The sequence below is a fragment of the Nomascus leucogenys genome, chromosome 7b (assembly GCF_006542625.1).
Source record: "Nomascus leucogenys isolate Asia chromosome 7b, Asia_NLE_v1, whole genome shotgun sequence".
NCBI classification, from domain to species: domain Eukaryota; kingdom Metazoa; phylum Chordata; class Mammalia; order Primates; family Hylobatidae; genus Nomascus; species Nomascus leucogenys.
The window spans coordinates 60,207,895-60,226,110 of record NC_044387.1 but is presented as its reverse complement, the minus strand read 5'-3'; the positions used below and the strand labels follow the sequence as shown (position 1 = coordinate 60,226,110).

At 44.6% G+C, this 18,216-nt stretch overlaps 1 protein-coding gene across 4 annotated transcripts in view; it reads right to left on the bottom strand.

The window, feature by feature from the left end:
• Positions 1–889: 889 nt before the first annotated feature.
• Positions 890–18,216, bottom strand: part of SYN3 (synapsin III) — a 569,184-nt gene continuing 551,857 nt past the window's right edge. For all 4 annotated transcript variants that reach the window (XM_030816170.1, XM_030816172.1, XM_003258123.4 and 1 more), the window contains 2 exons: positions 10,192–10,483; positions 890–5,998 (listed from right to left, as the gene is read on the bottom strand). In XM_030816170.1, the coding sequence (XP_030672030.1) occupies positions 5,866–5,998; positions 10,192–10,483 (425 nt within the window). In that variant the 3' untranslated portion in view covers positions 890–5,865. The remainder of the gene's footprint in view (positions 5,999–10,191; positions 10,484–18,216) is intronic.

Below are 18,216 nucleotides of genomic sequence, written 5' to 3'. Positions count from 1 at the left end.
GGAAACAGAAGGGAGCCTCTGTGTCTCTCACGCATTGTGTTTGATAAATGGACGACTTTAACTTACTTGTTGCCCAGCCTTCCAGTTTGTCTCCTACCAAACCAAAAGTGCTGCCTTCTATTAGAGTCCAGATATTAGACGGAAACAGTTAATCAGCAGCAACTTAGGAGTCTAGGACAGCTTTTGACAGTATAGTTAGTAACCAGCCAGCTTGCCCTCTAGGATAAAGGAAAAGCAGAGACTCTTTTAAAGTGCTCTAGGCAATGAGCTCTGCCTCCAGGATAATTTAAGCCGCCACTTGACTTAACGAGCTTAACCCGTGACTAACCTGCATCCTTTCACCAATTCAAAACACATAAAATGAGCCACCAGTGTTTTATGAAGTTGAATAAAGCGTAGGAGATTAGTCTGCCCTCAGGCGCTGGAAGGGGCAGGCCCTGAAAGGACACTGTGTGCTCCTGGGCTGGTTCGAGCTGAGGCTGTGCTGTTTGGAACTCTGCTGTGTTTGCTGTGTGAAGCACAGTCTGTGTACTTGCTTTCCTTGGTCCCAGACCTTTGCTGCTTAAGCTGTGGAGTTGTCCTGGTCTGCTCACTCCAACCTCCCTGACCGATGCTGACAATGGCATCTCCCCTACAGCTCACAGCCCTGCAGTCACTTCACCTTCTTGTGGGCCCTAAGGAGCGGTCTCATGTTGTCATTCTGCCTCCTCCCATTCCTCTTCAGATTCAGTTTGGAAGAGGTCTTTTTGAGGTTGAAAACCTGCCATTGATTTTCTTCCGCTTCTTTTCTCTGTCTCATTTTACTGGGTTTCGGTTGGTTTGATTCTGTTCCTGGGCAAGTGACTTCCATATATTGATACTCTTAGAAAAACATCCTTTTACTTCAATCTTAATACTTTTGTTTGGATTTTCTTTCATAGTTTTCTAGGAGGGCTGAGCTAAAACGTGTCCTGAACACCTGCTGGGTGCCAAGCAACGTGCTCTGAGCTTCACTCTCTTGACCCATGCACAAGATACCTGCACTAGCTTGCCAGGTGAGAACTTCCAGAAGGCAGTTGATGTTCAGTTTTATGGGGTTTGCTGCTGTGTTTGTTACCATGTGAGTGAAGACCTATCATCCCCTTAAATTTTGGAAAGATAGAACTGAGTGTTAGTTCTATCTTGAATGTATCTGAATATTAGTTAATTCAGCAGGGACTGAATGTTAGGCTAGAGAATGTAGTAATGAAGAGAATCTAGGGAACTGATGGAAGAGAAAGGATATTCCACTGTTCCTGGAAAGCTGATTTTACATTTAACCAAAGTACAGTACCATTTTATCGAGCTGACGGGAGGAAGATCTGGAAGAACTTTTCTGTGGCTGGTAGAGCTGTCCGCTAAGGCTGCGTTTTTAAATCCCTGTTCATTGTGCACAAATCAAATAGGTCTTTGTTGTGTTTCAGCTTCCCCGAGTCAGCTTGGAGGGAAAATGCTAGCCTCTCTCTGGCTCAAAGTTGTGAAACAAAGCAAAAAAAACAACAAACATAACATTTTAGAGTCTATATAGTGTGACTCCCCTCTCCCTCCTTTTTGCCCTTTCCCATTTCAAAATGTCACAGTTATTAAAGGTTACATTTTTGGAAGGAACACCTGCTAGCCTATGTGACAAAACAGACCATTTTAGGGTCGCCATGAGACCTATGTGTCCTTGGTTCCTATGTTCATACACAGACCAATGGGGAAAGTATTATTATTATTATTATTATTATTATTTTATTATTTTGAGACAGTCTCGCTCTGTTGCCCAGGCTGGAGTGCAGTCGTGCGATCTCGGCTCACTGCAAGCTCTGCCTTCTGGGTTCACGCCATTCTCCTGCCTCAGCCTCCCTAGTAGCTGGGACTACAGGCACCCACCATCACACCCGGTTAATTTTTTATATTTTTAGTAGAGATGGGATTTCACCGTGTTAGCCAGGATGGTCTCGATCTCCTGACCTCGTGATCCGCCCGCCTCGGCCTCCCACAGTGCTGGGATTACTGATGTGAGCCACTGTGCCTGGCCCCAGTGGGGAAATTATTTAAATGTGTTGGCTATAAACTAGTGTTACATCATGGATCTGGATATATCTGTGTATGGTTATAAAAATCAGGATGCCTGGCCTGATTTGGAGTTTGGAAGGAGCTTTTGCTACTGTTGTACACAGATACTGGAGTATCTGGGAGATACCCTTTGAATGCTGAGGTGTGTCTGAGGCCAAAGGACAGAATATAGGAATATGGGAGAATTTAGGCTATGTGGTCATTGTTCATGGGGCCACTAGTTTCACTCACTAAAGGAGTGGGTTCTTTGCTGCGTTGGAGACTATAGCGCACCCATAGCAGTACTGTTTCTCATGCAGTGGCTTTCCCACACAGCCCAGCTCAGGGTTGCTGGTCTCACGTCAAAGTGCATTCACAGTGGGGAGATTGACAAAGATATAGGTTCTGGGTCCTGTGACCAGAAATTCGGACTCCTTTAGTCCGACATGAAGCGTCATCTGCCTTTGTAACTAGCTCTGCCCATGGCTGTGGCCCACACGTTGAGAAACTTTGTCCAGCCTGTTACCATTCGGTTGTGTGTTTTGAACTGTCTTTTATTACTAAGTGAAAATTGGGTGAGATTGTTGAAGAGGGACGATTGCCACAGGGGTTTCACCTGTGTTCTTAATCTCCTGAAACGAGGACCTTGTGGTTACACCCTGCCCTACAAGTTTTCTCTTACCTGTTTATTCAGGATGTCGCACAGCATTATTTATTAATATTTGAAAGGACTACCCCTGTGTAAGGAGGGTGGATATATATTTTTTTAAGAGGAAGAAACCAAACTTGAACTCCTATAGCTCTCTGTGCTTGAATCTTGTAATAGGCTGCTCTTATAAGCAGTGCCCCAGGTCCTTCTAATGGGGGAACCTCACCTGCCCTCGTCAGGAAAGAAGGGGGAAGGGCCCAGGAACCTTCCAGTCTGAGAGGCTGGTATTCTGGTTCTCTCATTGTGTGACTTATACTAGTGATCCCTATCTTCTTGGGGAAGTGGGGAAGCCATTCTCCTCTTGAAGCCGGTTTTCAGAGAACTATGAACTGATAGCGAGGTGACAGGATTTTAGGATGCGCATTTGTCAATTCCCAGTTATTATCCAGGCGTGCGTGTGTGTGTGTGTGTGTGTGTGTGTGTTTAAGTAATGGGACTCCTAGAATCACTGGCTAATCAACAAACCTTACGTTAATCAATATTTATACTCTCTTCTGTTAGATTTCTTTTAACAGAATAGCTTTAAAAGGTACCCGCATCTGATATTTTGAATTTCACCTCCTGTCTCTTTTCCTTATGCCCCACTTGGCTTTCTTCCGAAATTCCCAGGGAGTGGTGAGAGAATTGAGTGAGCAGCAGCAGGAGGATGAAGCGAAGTTCTACCGGATTATAAATGGTCTGATCTATTCCTTGCCATCACCTGACCTCCCCCAAGCATGACTGTGGGATACTGACCCCAGGACCCCCACCTCCACCCACCTTGCGGGTCTAGAAGAATGTGTTGAGAGCGATGCCTGCAAAGCAGCAGCTTCATGTGTCTGACTGCCCACTGCATCATCTCAGCTGCCTCTGGTTAGGATTCTGCCAGCTCCTGGCCAGACTAGTTCTGTTACATTGCACAGGCTGAGCAAAAAGAAGGGAGATGTGTTACTGGGCAGAGTGAGCTCCAGACATGCCAGACATGCAGGGACTGTCCTATAACATGGAACTCAGCCGAGCATGGAGCTAGATTAAGGGTGGTGGGCTTTTTGGGCACTAGAAAGAGTACCAGGCCTTCACCTCTTCACCTCACCTCACACAGTGGCTATTTTATTTGCTGCTGATCCTAGCCAGTGTTAGTCAGGCCTGAGCCTACCAGTCTCCAGCTGCCAAATTATGGCTCCCAGTGGTCACTGGCAGTTGGACCTATCTATCTGATCTTTCTTATGCCAGGTCTGCTACTTATTACTGAATCCCAGACCAAGAGTCTTGAACAGGAGGAGAGAGAGAAGACTTCTGAATTATCCTGGGGTCTCTTGCTCTTAAATCCAGACCTGATCATGAGTGAGGGAAGAGGGCAATGTGAAGAGGACCACCCTAAAGGCCAAGTGGCTTTCTGGCAGCCAGGTGCACAGCTAGCACTTTTGATACTGAGCCAGTCTCCAGCCAATAGCCTGTCAAAAGCCAGCTTGAAGGCAGGCTTTTCTGAGGTTGAGAGTTCTAACTGACCCAATGCCCACAGAAGGAGAGGGTCTCTGGCCCTGACGTCACCACTCCAGTTTGGTTTTGGAGGACCAAAAAGGAGATGTTTGCTTTTATGCTCCTGGGAACCTGGATGGAGTTCGGCTAATTACCAAACAATCTACATTGCTTGGGCATAACTAGAAGCTGCTCCAGGCCAGAGCCACTTCCATTTTTACCTCCCTCTCTTTCTTCCCTGTGGACAGAAAAGGGAAGACATATCTCAGGTTGCGAAGTGGGAGGCAAGGGGCTAACATGGCTATGTTCTAATATCTTGGGCTCTCTTTGGGACCAGGAGGCTGCTTCTGGCACCTACAGTGTTTCTAGCACCAGGTGCTTGGTGATTTGGATCACCCCTGAACCCTATCTAAGCATGAGAGGCAGACTGGTATAGGGGAAAGAGCACTGGGAAGGGAGTTAGACTACTTTTTCCAGCTCTGCAACTAACTTGCTGAGTCAAATCAGTTTGGATTTAACAAAGCTGATTTCTTTCCTGCAGGAATTCCGAAAGCCTTTGACATACATTATATACAATGCATCTCCAAAAAAGAAATACAAACAGTGGTTCCTAAACATAGTTGACCATGGGGCCCTTTTGAAATTGAGTAACCTACCAATACCTTGCTGTACAGAGTTTGTGAAATGCCAAACTAGAAGTGACTATCATTGCACTTCGGATCCTATGTCATTGATCTGTTGATTCTCTCTGGTTCCCAACAGATCCATAAAAAGGAAACGGCATTCCTGGTGGGAAGCCAGAGAGACCAAACAGTGGTGTAACAGAATAGGTACAGGAGCCCGAAACTGACCCTTTCCTTGGGAAGTGCAGGGTCTCTTTCTCCTTTGTAAACTAGTCTTTATTCCTACAATAACCTGTGATGTGCCCTTGGCTGTCCAAATAAGAATAATGCTATGAGTATGAGTGGCATTACAAGGGTCCCCCTGTTTCTATTGTGTTCTGAAAAACCCCACTTGTCATACAGGGTCTGGTTTCTTTCTTGGCCTCAGGACCCCACTAATGGTCGAGTGTGATGAGGGCCTTTGCCTGCCTGGTCTAAGGGTAGGTCTTGAGTGTGGATGGAACTAGCCTGGGCAGGTGGCGAGTTCCCCTGGCTGGGATTTTCTCTTTTTGTTTGCAAAACACTGTTAAAAGATTATTGCCTCCTATATTGCTGAGGTCTGACTACAGTGTCTGCGTTTGATGGAGGTGGGGCAAGGCCTAGAGGGGGCCTTTGCCCAAAGGTGAGCCAAATACTAGTAAGAATGTGAAAACTAGCCACTTGCAGACATCTCACTTGGTTATCTGGCAGGGAAGCAGGCATGTGGGTAGGCAGAGAGTGTGATGCCCGTCGCTCAGGCCTGTTTTGAGGAACTTGGAGGCTCTCAGAGGCCCACCTCTCAGTCAGACAATGCTGGAATGTCACGGTAAAGGAAAATGGAAAAAATATAGATAATTGGTTCCTGGGTCAAAGGCATTTAGAAAGTATGTTCTCAGGCCCTCCATTCTGTTCCCATCAGGAACCAAGGCTGAGAAGGAAGATGAGGCAGGAGGGGGACGAGTGTAGCAGAGCACTCTTCCCCTCCCAGCCTGGATGGCGTTAGTCAGAGAACAGGCTGGCAAAAGACTTCCTCAGGTTGCGGATGGTTTCGGCCTTGGCCTCGTCTTCACTTGGGGTCCCACGCTGGGAGGTGTCGGATGTGCTGAGGCTGTTGGTCAGGGACTGAGATTTGCTGAAACAGAAAGGCAAGGGGGTTGAGGAAGACAAGGTGAAGACTATCAAAGAAATGGGTTTGGGGGCTTGCCTGTAAGCCAGATGGGCTACCCCAATCATCATAAGGTTATGAAGACAGAAACCAGGCATTCCAGTGCTTACATGATGTTAGGTACATTACACACATAATTTGCAAGGTGGTTATTTTCCTTTTTTCTTAGGTCCAGAAATGGGGGTTCACAGAGTCAAGTAACTTGCTCGGGTCCTCACAGCAAGTAATGGGGGAGCACCCAGAGGCCACGTTCTTTCCATTATACCAGACTGTTGAGGCAGCAGGCATTGCTGGAGAGTAGCTTGGCTGCTCTCCTGCCTATGGGTACAAACCCACTTTGTAAACTGCAATGTGCTGTATCAACATCAGGTTACAGTTATTTCCAGCACTCGTTTGGGTATCAGGAGGCCTGTATTCTAGAACCTTCTTTGCTCTTTGATGTCTGTGGCCTTGGGCAAGGAACTTACCTTCTCAGGGCTTCCTTTTCCTCATCTGCAGAGCGAAGGGTTCGTCCTGCTGACCCTCAGGCCTCTTCCAGCTCTGACATTCTGGACTTCAATTCCCATCTCTTCTTCAATGTCTTTATGGCCAATTCTGTCCCCCACCCGCTTTTGGAATTCTTTTAGTGCCAACTTTTTGAATGGCAGGTGCCATTCTGAGTGCTTCCCAAATGCCAGCCTGTAGCAACTGCTTGCTGAGCACTTCCCCCATGCTAGGGGACAGGGGTGTAAGACGAATATGATTCAGGCCCTGCCTTGGGAGGCAACAGACATAGGGAGAGATTATGTAAATGTGTCAAAAGTTCAAGAGCTCTGCATGTGATGCTGTCGTCACATTAAAAACTGGGGACTTCAGGCCGGGCGTGGTGGCTCATGCCTGTAATCCTAGCACTTTCGGAGGCCGAGGCAGGCGGATCACGAGGTCAGGAGATCGAGACCATCCTGGCTAACACAGTGAAACCCCATCTCTACTAAAAATACAAAAAATTAGCTGGGTGAGGTGGCAGGCGCCTGTAGTCCCAGCTACGCGGGAGGCTGAGGCAGGAGAATGGCGTGAGCCCGGGAGATGGAGCTTGCAGTGAGCCGAGATGGCGCCATTGCACTCCAGCCTGGGCGACAGCGAGACTCCGCCTCAAAAAACAAAAAAACAAAACAAAACAAACAAACAAACAAACTGGAGACTTTAACACAGGGACTGTCTTTTACTCCTTGCTTATTACCCCTCAGAGAGTCTTATCTAGAACAAGGCACAGAGTAGGTAAATTCGGTAAATACCTGCTGACTTGAATTGAACCAAGTTCTTTAAAGCAGTAAGTCAGGAAATTTGTGTGTTTTTAGCTAGAACACTGTAAGGTCAGTGACCAAACCTGGTTTAAAGCCCAGAGCCCTTGTCTGTCCTGTGATTAGTTGGCTGATTTCCTTATGTGGTGACAGGCTGTATGCAGATAAGCCTCTATAGTGCCAACAGCATTCTAAGCACCAACTGTGCATAAACTCGTTGCAATCCTTATAATAACCCTGTGCGGTTATTGTCCCCATTCCGCATGTGAGGAAATTGAAGCACAGCGAGGTTAAGCAACTTATCTGAGGTCGTGTAGTTTTTAAGTGGTGGAGCTAGGATTTGAACCCAGGCAGTCTGACTCTAGAGTCTGTGCTGTCAACTGCTATTCCATATTACCAGGAGGGCCATTTGCTAGTGTCTGTCAAACTAAAAATACATTTATCCTTTGATCCAACAATATCATGTCAGGTTATTTTCTCTAGAGTGAGTCTTGCAACTATGAAAGTGTATGTTCAGATTTATTAATTGCAGCATTATTTGTAAGATCAAACCAAGTTTCTATTTGCGGTGGATTAGTTAGATAAATTATAGTACAACGGTACAGCGGAATACTATACAGCCATAAAAAATAAAATTCCAAGGAACTGGGTGCTCCAGGATTTTTTTTTTTCTTTGAGACAGAGTCTTGCTCTGTCACCCAGGCTGGAGTGCAGTGGCACGATCTCAGCTCACTGCAAGCTCCGTCTCCTGGGTTCACGCCATTCTCCTGCCTCAGCCTCCCCAGCAGCTGGGACTACAGGCGCACGCCACCATGCCTGGCTAATTTTTTGTATTTTTAGGAGAGATGGGGTTTCACCGTGTTAGCCAGGATGGTCTCAATCTCCTGACCTTGTGATCCTCCCACCTCCACCTCCCAAAGTTTTGGGATTACAGGCGTGAGCCACCGCACCCAGCTCAGGATTTATTGTTAAACATGAAAAGCAGTGAGCAGAATGGTGTGGATAGTGAATACTCCTGTGTGTGTAAGAAAATGAGGGTGAGGATCTGAACATTTTTATTATTTATTTATGCAAATATCTTTTATTTGCATAAGGAAGCACTTAAAGGACACATAGGAACTAACAAAAGTAATTTCTGGGGATGGGGGCAGCAAAGCATGGGATGAGAATGGGGCGGGAACGAGGCTTTTCAACATACATCTTTGATATCTTTATTTATTTATTTATTTATTTTTTGAGATGGAGTCTCACTTTGTTGCCCAGGCTGGAGCGCAGTGGCACGATCTCAGCTCACTGCAACCTCCGCCTCCCAGGTTCAAGCAATTCTCCTGCCTCAGCTTCCTGGGTAGCTGGGACTACAGGCATGCGTGGTGCCCAGCTAATTTTTGTATTTTTAGTAGAGATGGGGTTTCACCATGTTGGCCAGGCTGGTCTCAAACCCCTGACCTCAGGTGATCCACCCACCTTGGCCTCCCAAAGTGTTGGGATTACAGGCGTGAGTCACCACACCTGGCCTGATATCTTTTAGATCTTTGAACCATGTGAATATATTACTTTTTCAAAAAAATAATTGTTAGCATGATCCCTGGACTGGATGTCCTGGGTTTAATCCCAGCTCTTCTAGTTATTAACTGAAAACTTTGGCAAGTTATTTAATCTTTCTTTGCTTACTTGTCTGTACAATGGGGATAAGAAATAGTTATTAACTCCTAAGCTTGTGAGAACTTAAAAAGAACCCAAGTAAGTAAAGTGCTTGGCACATGGTAAGTGGACAATAGCTGTTAGCTGTGAACTGTGATGATCAACATTTGGCCTTGAAGGAAGGTAGAGCTTTCCAAAGATCAGTTACTTGGGACCTTTCTTTAGGACAAACCAAAAGATGGGCCTGAGAGGAAACGGGATGTATACGTGTATTATGATGGATGGCTTACAAAAATGACTGCAATGATTCCTCTTGTCCCTGTAGCCTGCCCTTGTGAGATGTGACTTCATGGCTCCTCCCACCAAAAATTTATTTCCTACCTCTTGAATGTGGGTTTGGCCCTGTGACTTGCTTTGACTAAAAGCATGTGATAAAATAACACTTCATAACTCCCAAGGCTGGGCCTCATGAGGCCTTGCAGCTTGTACTTTCTCTCTTTTTAAAAGCAGTTCTACCACATGAGAAAGCTCAACTTAGCCTTGGGGAGGATGAGACCCCATGGAGAGAAAGAGACCCAGCTGACAGCTAGCACCAACAACCAGATGTGTATGTGAGGCCTTCCTGGACCATCCAGCCTCAGTGAAGCTGCCAGATGACTGCAGTCATTATGAATGATCCCAGGAAAGCAGGGTTGCCAGATTTAGCAAATAAAAATGTGCAGATAAATGTGCATTTCAGATAAAAAGCTAAGACTTTTTTTTAGTGTAAGTATATTCCATGCAATGTTTGGGGCATACTTATACTCACAATCATCTGTTTTTTATCTGAAATGTAAATCTAACTGGGTATCCTATGTTTTATTCTGTAACTCTATAGGAGACACCAGCAGAAGAACCTCCCAGCTGAGCTAAACTCAGAACAAACAGCTGAACCAAAAAATTATGAACAAAGAAAGTGATTGTTTTCTTCAGCCACTAAGTTTTGGGGTGGTTTGTTATGCAGCAAAAAATAACTGATATGTGTATACATGGAGGGTCACGGTGGTTTCTAATCTATACTCTCACATTGTTGGGCCTCCCCAGCAAATTCCATCCTCTAGTCCTGTTTTTACTTATTTGAAGTCTAGGCAAGGCCTTGTTGCATCTTCCTTTGTCTCCAAGTCCCTAACCCTGAATCAGCCAAGCTCTGCCTACACCCCAGCTCTATCCTACACCTTTTCCAATTCCCAAAGCACTTACTTGAGATGCGGATGGGGTGGTGCTGGCTTCTTGGACTCTTCACCCTGCTGGGAGATGCTACGGCCCTGCACAGGGGGCCGGGGCTGTGAGGTGAGGGTGGCACCTGGCTTGGAGGCCTGGTTTGGGGAGCTTCCACTGGATGCCCGGGATAGCTGTGGAGAGCCTGGTGACCTTTGCTGCTGCGGAGATCCGGACTGGGGGCTCAGGGGCTGCTGGCCTTGTGGGGAGAGCCTCTGTTGGGAGGGGCTTCCAGATCTCTGGGGCTGAGGAGACTGAGCTTGGCGAGGGCCTCCTAAAGGGCCAGAAAAAAAAAGGTTCAGTTCAATTTTTTTCTTAGGATAGATATGGCTGTACACAAATAATGTTGCTTTAAGGATGTTCATTACAGTGTTTCTTATAACGGTGAAAAATTGAAAACTGTATAAATACCTAACCATAAGGAAGTAATTAGGAACATTAAGATACATCTGTATAATGGAATATGCTGTGGTCATCACATAGGATGTGGCTGAGTAACATTAAATGACATAGCATACTGTTGATAACATATGCTAAATATTATACTGCTGAACAAAATAGCTTAGAATACAGTACATATGGTTTTATTTTGGCACATATGTAAAAACATATATAAAAAAGCAAGACGGGAAGATTGTACACTAAAACCAGTGTGCCTCAGACTTTAATGTGCATATGAATCACTGGGGATCTGGTCAAAATAAAGATTCTGATAGAGCGAGTGTCGGGCTGCGTTATGGACTGAATTGTGTTCACCCTGTCCCAATTCATATGTTGAAACCTTAACCCTAACCTTCAATGCAATTCTATTTGGAGATAGGACCTTTAAAGAGGTAATTAAAGTTAAATGAGGTGATAGGGTGGGGCCCTAATCTGATAGGCCTGGTGTCCTTATAAGAGGAGAAAGAAATATCAGGAGTGTCATGTACCCGGGGACAGAGGAAAGGACACATGAGATACACAAAGAAGGCTGCCATCTGCAGGCCAAGGAGAGAAGCTGTACCAGAAACCAACCCTGCAAGCACCTTGATCTTGTACCTGCAGCCTCCAGAACTGTGAAAAAATGTCTGTTGTTTAAGGCCCCCCAGTCTATGGCATTTTGTTATTAAGGCAGCCTGAGAAAACTAATATAGGCGGGGGTCTGCGATTCTGCATTTCTAACGGGTTCCCAGCTTATCCTACGTTGAGTAATGAGACACTATATAATCAAAAGTGGTGAGATTATGAAGGATTTTAATTCTTTTTTTCTCACGGTTATTTTCCACACTGAAGATGTATTTCTTTGGAAACAATGACAAGAATTAACTCTTTTTGAGTTGCTCCTCTAAACTTTTCAAAGAACTTTCAAAAGCAACATATCATTTGACCTAGAGAGGTCAGTAGGGAAGATACCATTCTTCTCACCACATAGAGGTGGAGACTGAGTCTTATTAAGGTTTCCCAGTTGGAAGAGGAGCCATAGAAAGCTCAAAGAGAATCTTGGTTTCTCCCTCTCACCGTACAGGGCACACAGGCTTTCACAAGGAAGCCAACAGGCATCTAAGCTTGGGGATGTTGTAGCCACCCAGAAATGACTTTGAGTAGAACTCCAAGGCCCCCAACAATCAAGGTGCACTCTCCTCATCCTCAAATTCTGGGTGTCAGGGCTGTTGATGGTGAATTGCATTTTGCCAAAGCTGACTGGCTGCCCGCTGTCTCTTCTCCCTATGACATGCTGCTGCTGGGAGAGTGGGGTTATTCTTGCCATGTTTTTTTGAGAGCACTGTAGGCACGTTAGGAGACTGAAAACTAAAAGGTGCTGGAACCCATCTCTGTGACTCTATAACAATGGGGCTTCTACTGAGCATCTATTATGTCACCAGCTTTGGACTGGGCAGCCTCACAACAGCTCTGTGGGTTAGGCATTATTTTCATCCCCTACCCCCAGCCATAGGAGTGCTGTCCCTGGAACTCTAGAGAGAGCCACGTGTATAATTATACATTTTCTAGTAGGCACATTTTAAAAAGTAAAAAGAAATAGGTGAACATAATTTTAATTGTGTGTGTGTGTGTATGTGTATATAGGTATGTATGTATATATATAATTTTTAATAAAAGAGATGGGGTCTCTGTCACCCAGGGTGGAGTGCAGTGGCATGGTCACACTGCAGCAGTGAACTGCTGCAGGAGGGCTGAAGCTACCCTCCTGCCTCAGTCTCTAGAGTAGCTGGGACTACAGGCCCGACACCACTTTTTCTTTTTTTTTTTTGTAGAGATGGGGTGTCGCTATGTTGCCCAGGCTGGTCTTGAACTCCTGGTCTCAAGCAATTCTCCCACCTTGGCCTCCCAAAGTGCTGGGATTACAGGTGTGAGCCACTGTGCTTGGCCCCATTTTTACAGAGAAACTGAGACCCAGACATATTGTGACTTGCTTAAGATGTCACTAGGAATAAGGGGACAAGCCGAGATTCAAACCTAGACCTCTTTGCCTCAAAAACCCTCTTTTATTTCTTTTTCCTTTATGAAAATACACCACTCAGGCTCCCCTGAGTCCTCGTAACATCTTTATTGCTAATTAAGAAAAGGCGGCTTCCTTCAGCTGAAGCAGCTCTGAGCCAGATGCCAAAGGGGTAAGGACTAGATTTCAGCCAGCCTCCCTTATCAGATGTCATGTCAGCTGAGCACATTTTCTGAGGACATGCCACCTGGATAACCTCCATGACCTGTGGAGTCTGGTGGCCCTGACTCCACATTGGCACCAGGAGCCTCAGGTCCTGACTCAAGCCTTGCCATTAACTCGCTGTGTGACCGTGGGTAAGTCACTCCCCTTCTCTGGGCTTCTGGGCCCTCGTTTGTAAAATAAGGTCATTGGACTGTACATCAAACATCCCTCCCAATCTGAACATTTTTGTGAGCTTGTGGAACACTAAATTGGATTAAATTGCAGCACCAGTTTAGCATCTGATTGTATTACATGGCTTTGATTCATTACCTCTTTCATGATTGTATATGCCAGTAGATGGGAGGTCACATTGATCTCAAACACCTCTAGGGCCAACCAGGTATGTAAATAAATAAAGCAGGCAAATATAAGAAAAGTAATGTGGCTTTCAAAAATTTTCCCACTTGAGATAAAAACAGTCCAGAGAACTGTTTCTCTAACGAGGTGCAAGCATAAAGAACATAGCAATTGCCCCTCCGTGTCGCTGTGGAAGTGAGGAGTAGAGCTGGAGGCAAACGCAGGAGCCCCTAGGAGCCCTTGCTCTGATCAAGGGAGCCGCTGTTAGTAATGCCAGGGACAGCTGCTGTATAGAAACACAGGCCCATTGTTTCTAGAGCTTCTGTGCTATCAAGAGATGCTGGAAATCTAGATGTTTAAGCAACAACTCTTGATTTTTTTTTTTTTTTTTGAGACAGAGTCTTGCACTATTATCCTGGCTGGAGTGCAGTGGCACGATCTCGGCTCACTGCAACCTCCTCTGTCTCCCGAGTTCAAGAGATTCTCCTGCCTCAGCCTCTCAAATAGCTGGGATTACAGGCGCCCGCCACCACGCCCAGCTAATTTTTTGTATTTTTAGTAGAGACAGGGTTTCACCATGTTGGCCAGGCTGGTCTCGAACTCCTGACCTTGTGATTCGCCCACCTCAGCCTCCCAAAGTGCTAGGATTACAGGCGTGAGTCACCGCGCCCAGCTCACCTCCTGATTTTTAAATGTTGGTTACTTTTGGGTTTTCTAAACCCACCGCAGTTCAAATAAAACATTTGTTTTCTACTTTTATCTTCAGTTTCCCCTGACTCGCCCCCCTTCCCAGGTTGATATCTTAGAAAATCTGGATACCCACTCATTAATTCAGTAACTCTTTGTTGAGTCCCTATCATACACCTGGGATTTATCAAGAGACACCCTAGTTACTGGATTCAGAGACCAGAGTGCTAACCATTACCACTGCCCTAGTTGTTTCTTTCAGCTTCTTGGCAAAGCAAACAATTTAGTATTTTTTATATGAGCACATACACAAAATATTAACTTATATATAGAAAGTATTTGCCTAAGCACAGAAATGAAGCTTATTAAAAGAAAATTTCACTTTTACTGAGTTGAAATGAACAGCAAGTTCAAAATAATAATGTGATTTGTTAATTGGGGAACTCAATGAAAGCGTTGTCTTTAATTAGCCTTGTTATTTTTAATCTGAGCGTTAATTCACTGGGCATTTTCTTTAATTACCTTAATTGGTTTTAAATTGATTGTTTTTCAACTCACTAAAAGTGTGTTTAGCCTCATTTCCCTTAAAATAATATCTCTTTATCAAGCATGTTTTACTCTGGGCCAGAGAGGAAATCAGAATACAGTAGCTCTCTGTTTTAAAATGGCTCTGTTCAAATGTGCTTTTTAAAAGTAGGTCCCAGGGCAGAGGGGAAAGGAGGGTGTGGGGCAGAGGCACAGCCAGGAGCCTGGTAGAGTGAGGAATATGTAGTTTTGGAACGCTTATTACTATAGAATTCTTGCTGGGTAACGGGGCACTGCATTAGTTATAAGGATTGTTAATAATAAACGTGAAAAGCAATATGTATAAGACACGTTATTAATAGTAAGCATTATATCATAGTTATTCATAGTAAATTATTAGTAGTAAGAACTAACACCTTCTAAGCACTATCTGTGTCTGATGCCTTGCTAATTGCTTCACCTGCATTATCTCATGGACGAGCACCCCCATCCTTAAACATGGAAGCTGTTATTTCCTCCTTTACACTGAGGAAACTGAGGCCCTGAGAAGTAGTATGACTTGCCTAACACTGCAAAGGCAGTGAGACACAGAACTGGAGTCAAACACACTAGATCTGCCTGAAGGAGAATACTAATGTGTATTTATACAGGCATACCTTGTTTTATTGTGGTCCATTTTATTTCAATTTGCAGATACCGTGTTTTTTCTAAATTGGAGGGTTGTGGCGACCTTGCATTGAGCAAGTCTGTCAATGCTATCCTTCCAACAGCATGTACTCACTTAGTGTCTGTGCATCACATTTGACAACTGTCACAAATTTCAAACTTTTAAATTATTATTATATCTGTTATGGTGATCTGTAATCAGTGATCTTTGATACTAATAATTGTTTTGGGGTGTCATGAACCACACCCATATAAGACAGTGAACTGGCCGGGCGTGGTGGCTCATGCCACCACTTTGGGAATCCCAGCACTTTGGGAGGCCAAGGCGGGTGGATCACGAGGTCAGGAGATTGAGACCATCCTGGCCAACATGGTGAAATCCCATCTCCACTGAAAATACAAAAAAATTAGCTGGGTGTGGTGGCGCGCACCTGTAGCCCCAGCTACCCGGGAGGCTGAGGCAGGAGAATCGCTTGAGCCCAGGAGGCAGAGGTTGCAGTGAGCCAAGACTGCGCAATTGTACTCCAGCCTGGGCAAAAGAGCTAGACTCCATTTCAAAAAAACAAAAAACAAAAAAAGACAGTGAACTTACTTGATAAATGTGTGTGTTCTGGCTGCCCCATTTACCAGCCATTTCCCTATTTCTCTTCCTGTCCTTGGGCCTCCCTTTCCCCTAGACATAACAATATTGAAATTGGACCAATTAAGAACCCAACAATGGCCTCTAAATATTCAAGTGAAAGCGAAAGTCACACATCTCTTACTTTTAAATAAAAAACTAGAAATGATTAAGCTTAGTGAGGAGGGCATGTTGAAAGCCAAGACAAGCTGAAAACTAGGCCTCTTGCACCAAAAAGTTAGCTAAGTTGTGAATGTGAAGGAAAAGTTCTTGAAGGAAATTCAAAGTGCCACTCCAGTGAACACACAAATGATAAGAAATCACAACAGCCTCATTGCTGATATGGAAAAATTTGAGTGGTCTAGAAAGAAGATCAAACCAGACACAACATTGCCTTAAGCCAAAGCCTAATCCAGAGCAAGGCCCTAACTACTTTCAATCCTATGAAGGCTGAGAGAGGTGAGAAAGCTAAAGAAGAAAAGCTGGAAGCTAGCAGAGGTCGGTTGGTGAAGTCTGAGGAAAGAAGCTATCTCCATAACAAAAACTGCAAGGTGAAGCTGCAAGTGCTGACAAAGAAGCTGCAGCAAGTTATCCAGAAGATCTAGCTTAGATCACTGATGAAGGTGGCTGTGCTAAACAACAGATTTTCAGTGTAGATGGAACAGCCTTCTATTGGAAGAAGATACTATCTAGGGCTTTCATAGCTAAAGAGGAGAAGTCAATGCCTGGCTTCAAAGCTTCAAAGGATAGGCTGACTCTTGTTGGGGCTAGTGCAGCTGGTGACTTAAAGTTGAAGCCAGTGCTCATTAACCATTCTGGAAATCCTAGGGCCCTTAAGAATGATGCTAAATCTACTCTGCCTGTGCTGTGTAAATGGAAAAACAAAGCCTGGATAACAGCATAGTATTTACAATATGGTTTATTGAATATTTTAAGCCTACTGTTGAGACCTAGTGTTCAGAAAAAAGATTCTTTTCAAAATATTACTGCTCATTGACAATGCATCTGTCCACACAATAGTTCTGATGCAGGTGTACAAGATAATTTTGTTTTCATGTCTTTTAATATATATCATGTCTTTTAGCTCATGGATCAAGGAGTAATTTAAAATCTGAGGTCTTAATTATTTTAAAAATACATTTTGGCCAGGCGCAGTGGCTCATGCCTGTAATCCCAGCACTTTAGGAGGCCGAGGCAGGTGGATCACAAGGTAAGGAGTTCAAGACCAGCCTGGCCAACATGATGAAACTCTGTCTCTACTAAAAATACAAAAATTAGCTGCGCATGGTGGCGCATGCCTGTAATCCCAACTACTTGAGAGGCTGAGGCAGGAGAACTACTTGAACCAGGACCTGGGAGGTGGAGCTTGTGATGAGCCGAGATTGCGCCACTGAACTCCAGCTTGGGCTATAGAGCGAGACTCTGTCTCAAAAAAAAATTTCCATAAAGCTATAGTTGCCATAGACAGTGATTCCTCTGATGGATCTTGGCAAAGGAAATTGAAAACCTTCTGGAAATGATTTACCTTTCTAGATGCCATTAATAATATTTGGGATTCATAGGAGGAGATCAAAATAGCAATATTAACAGGAGTTTGGAAGTCATCCTTAGGATGACTGTGAGGGGTTCAAAACTTCAGTGTAGGAAGTAAGTGAAGATGTGATGGAAATAGCAAGAGAACTAAAATGAGAAGTGAAGCCTGAAGATGTGACGGAATTACTGCAGCCTCACGATAAAACTTGAATTGATGAGGAGCTGCTTCATATGGATAAGCTAATAAAGTGATTTCTTGAGATGTAATCTATTCCTGATAAAGATGCTATGAAGGGGCCGGGCACGGTGGCTCATGCCTGTAATCCCAGCACTTTGGGAGGCCGAGGTGGGCGGATCACGAGGTCAGGAGATCGAGACCATCCTGGCTAACATGGTGAAACCCCGTCTCTACTAAAAATACAAAAAATTAGCCGAGCATGGTGGCGGGTGCCTGTAGTCCCAGCTACTAGGGAGGCTGAGGCAGGATAATGGCATGAACCTGGGAAAGCGGAGTTTGCAGTGAGCCGAGATCGCACCATAGCACTCCAGCCTGGGCGACAGAGGAGACTCCGTCTCAAAAAAAAAAAAAAAAAAAATGCTATGAAGATTGATGAAAAGACAACAAAGGATTTAGAATATGACATAAACTTAGTTGATAAAGTAGCAGCAGGTTTGGAGATGACTGACTCCAAGTTTGAAAGAAGTTCCACTATGGGTAAAATGCTATCACATAGCATCACATACTGCAGAGAAATCTTGTGTGAAAGCGTCAGTCAATTCATGCAGCTAACTTCATTGTTGCCTTATTTTAAAAAATTGCCTCAGTCACCCCTTGCTTCAACAACCAGTACCTTGATCAGTAAGCAGCCATCAGTATTGAGGCAGACCCTCCATCAGCAGAAAGGTTACTATTCACCTAGGGCTCAGATGATTGTTAGTAAGAAAGTATTTTATCATTAAGGTATGTACTTTGTTTTTT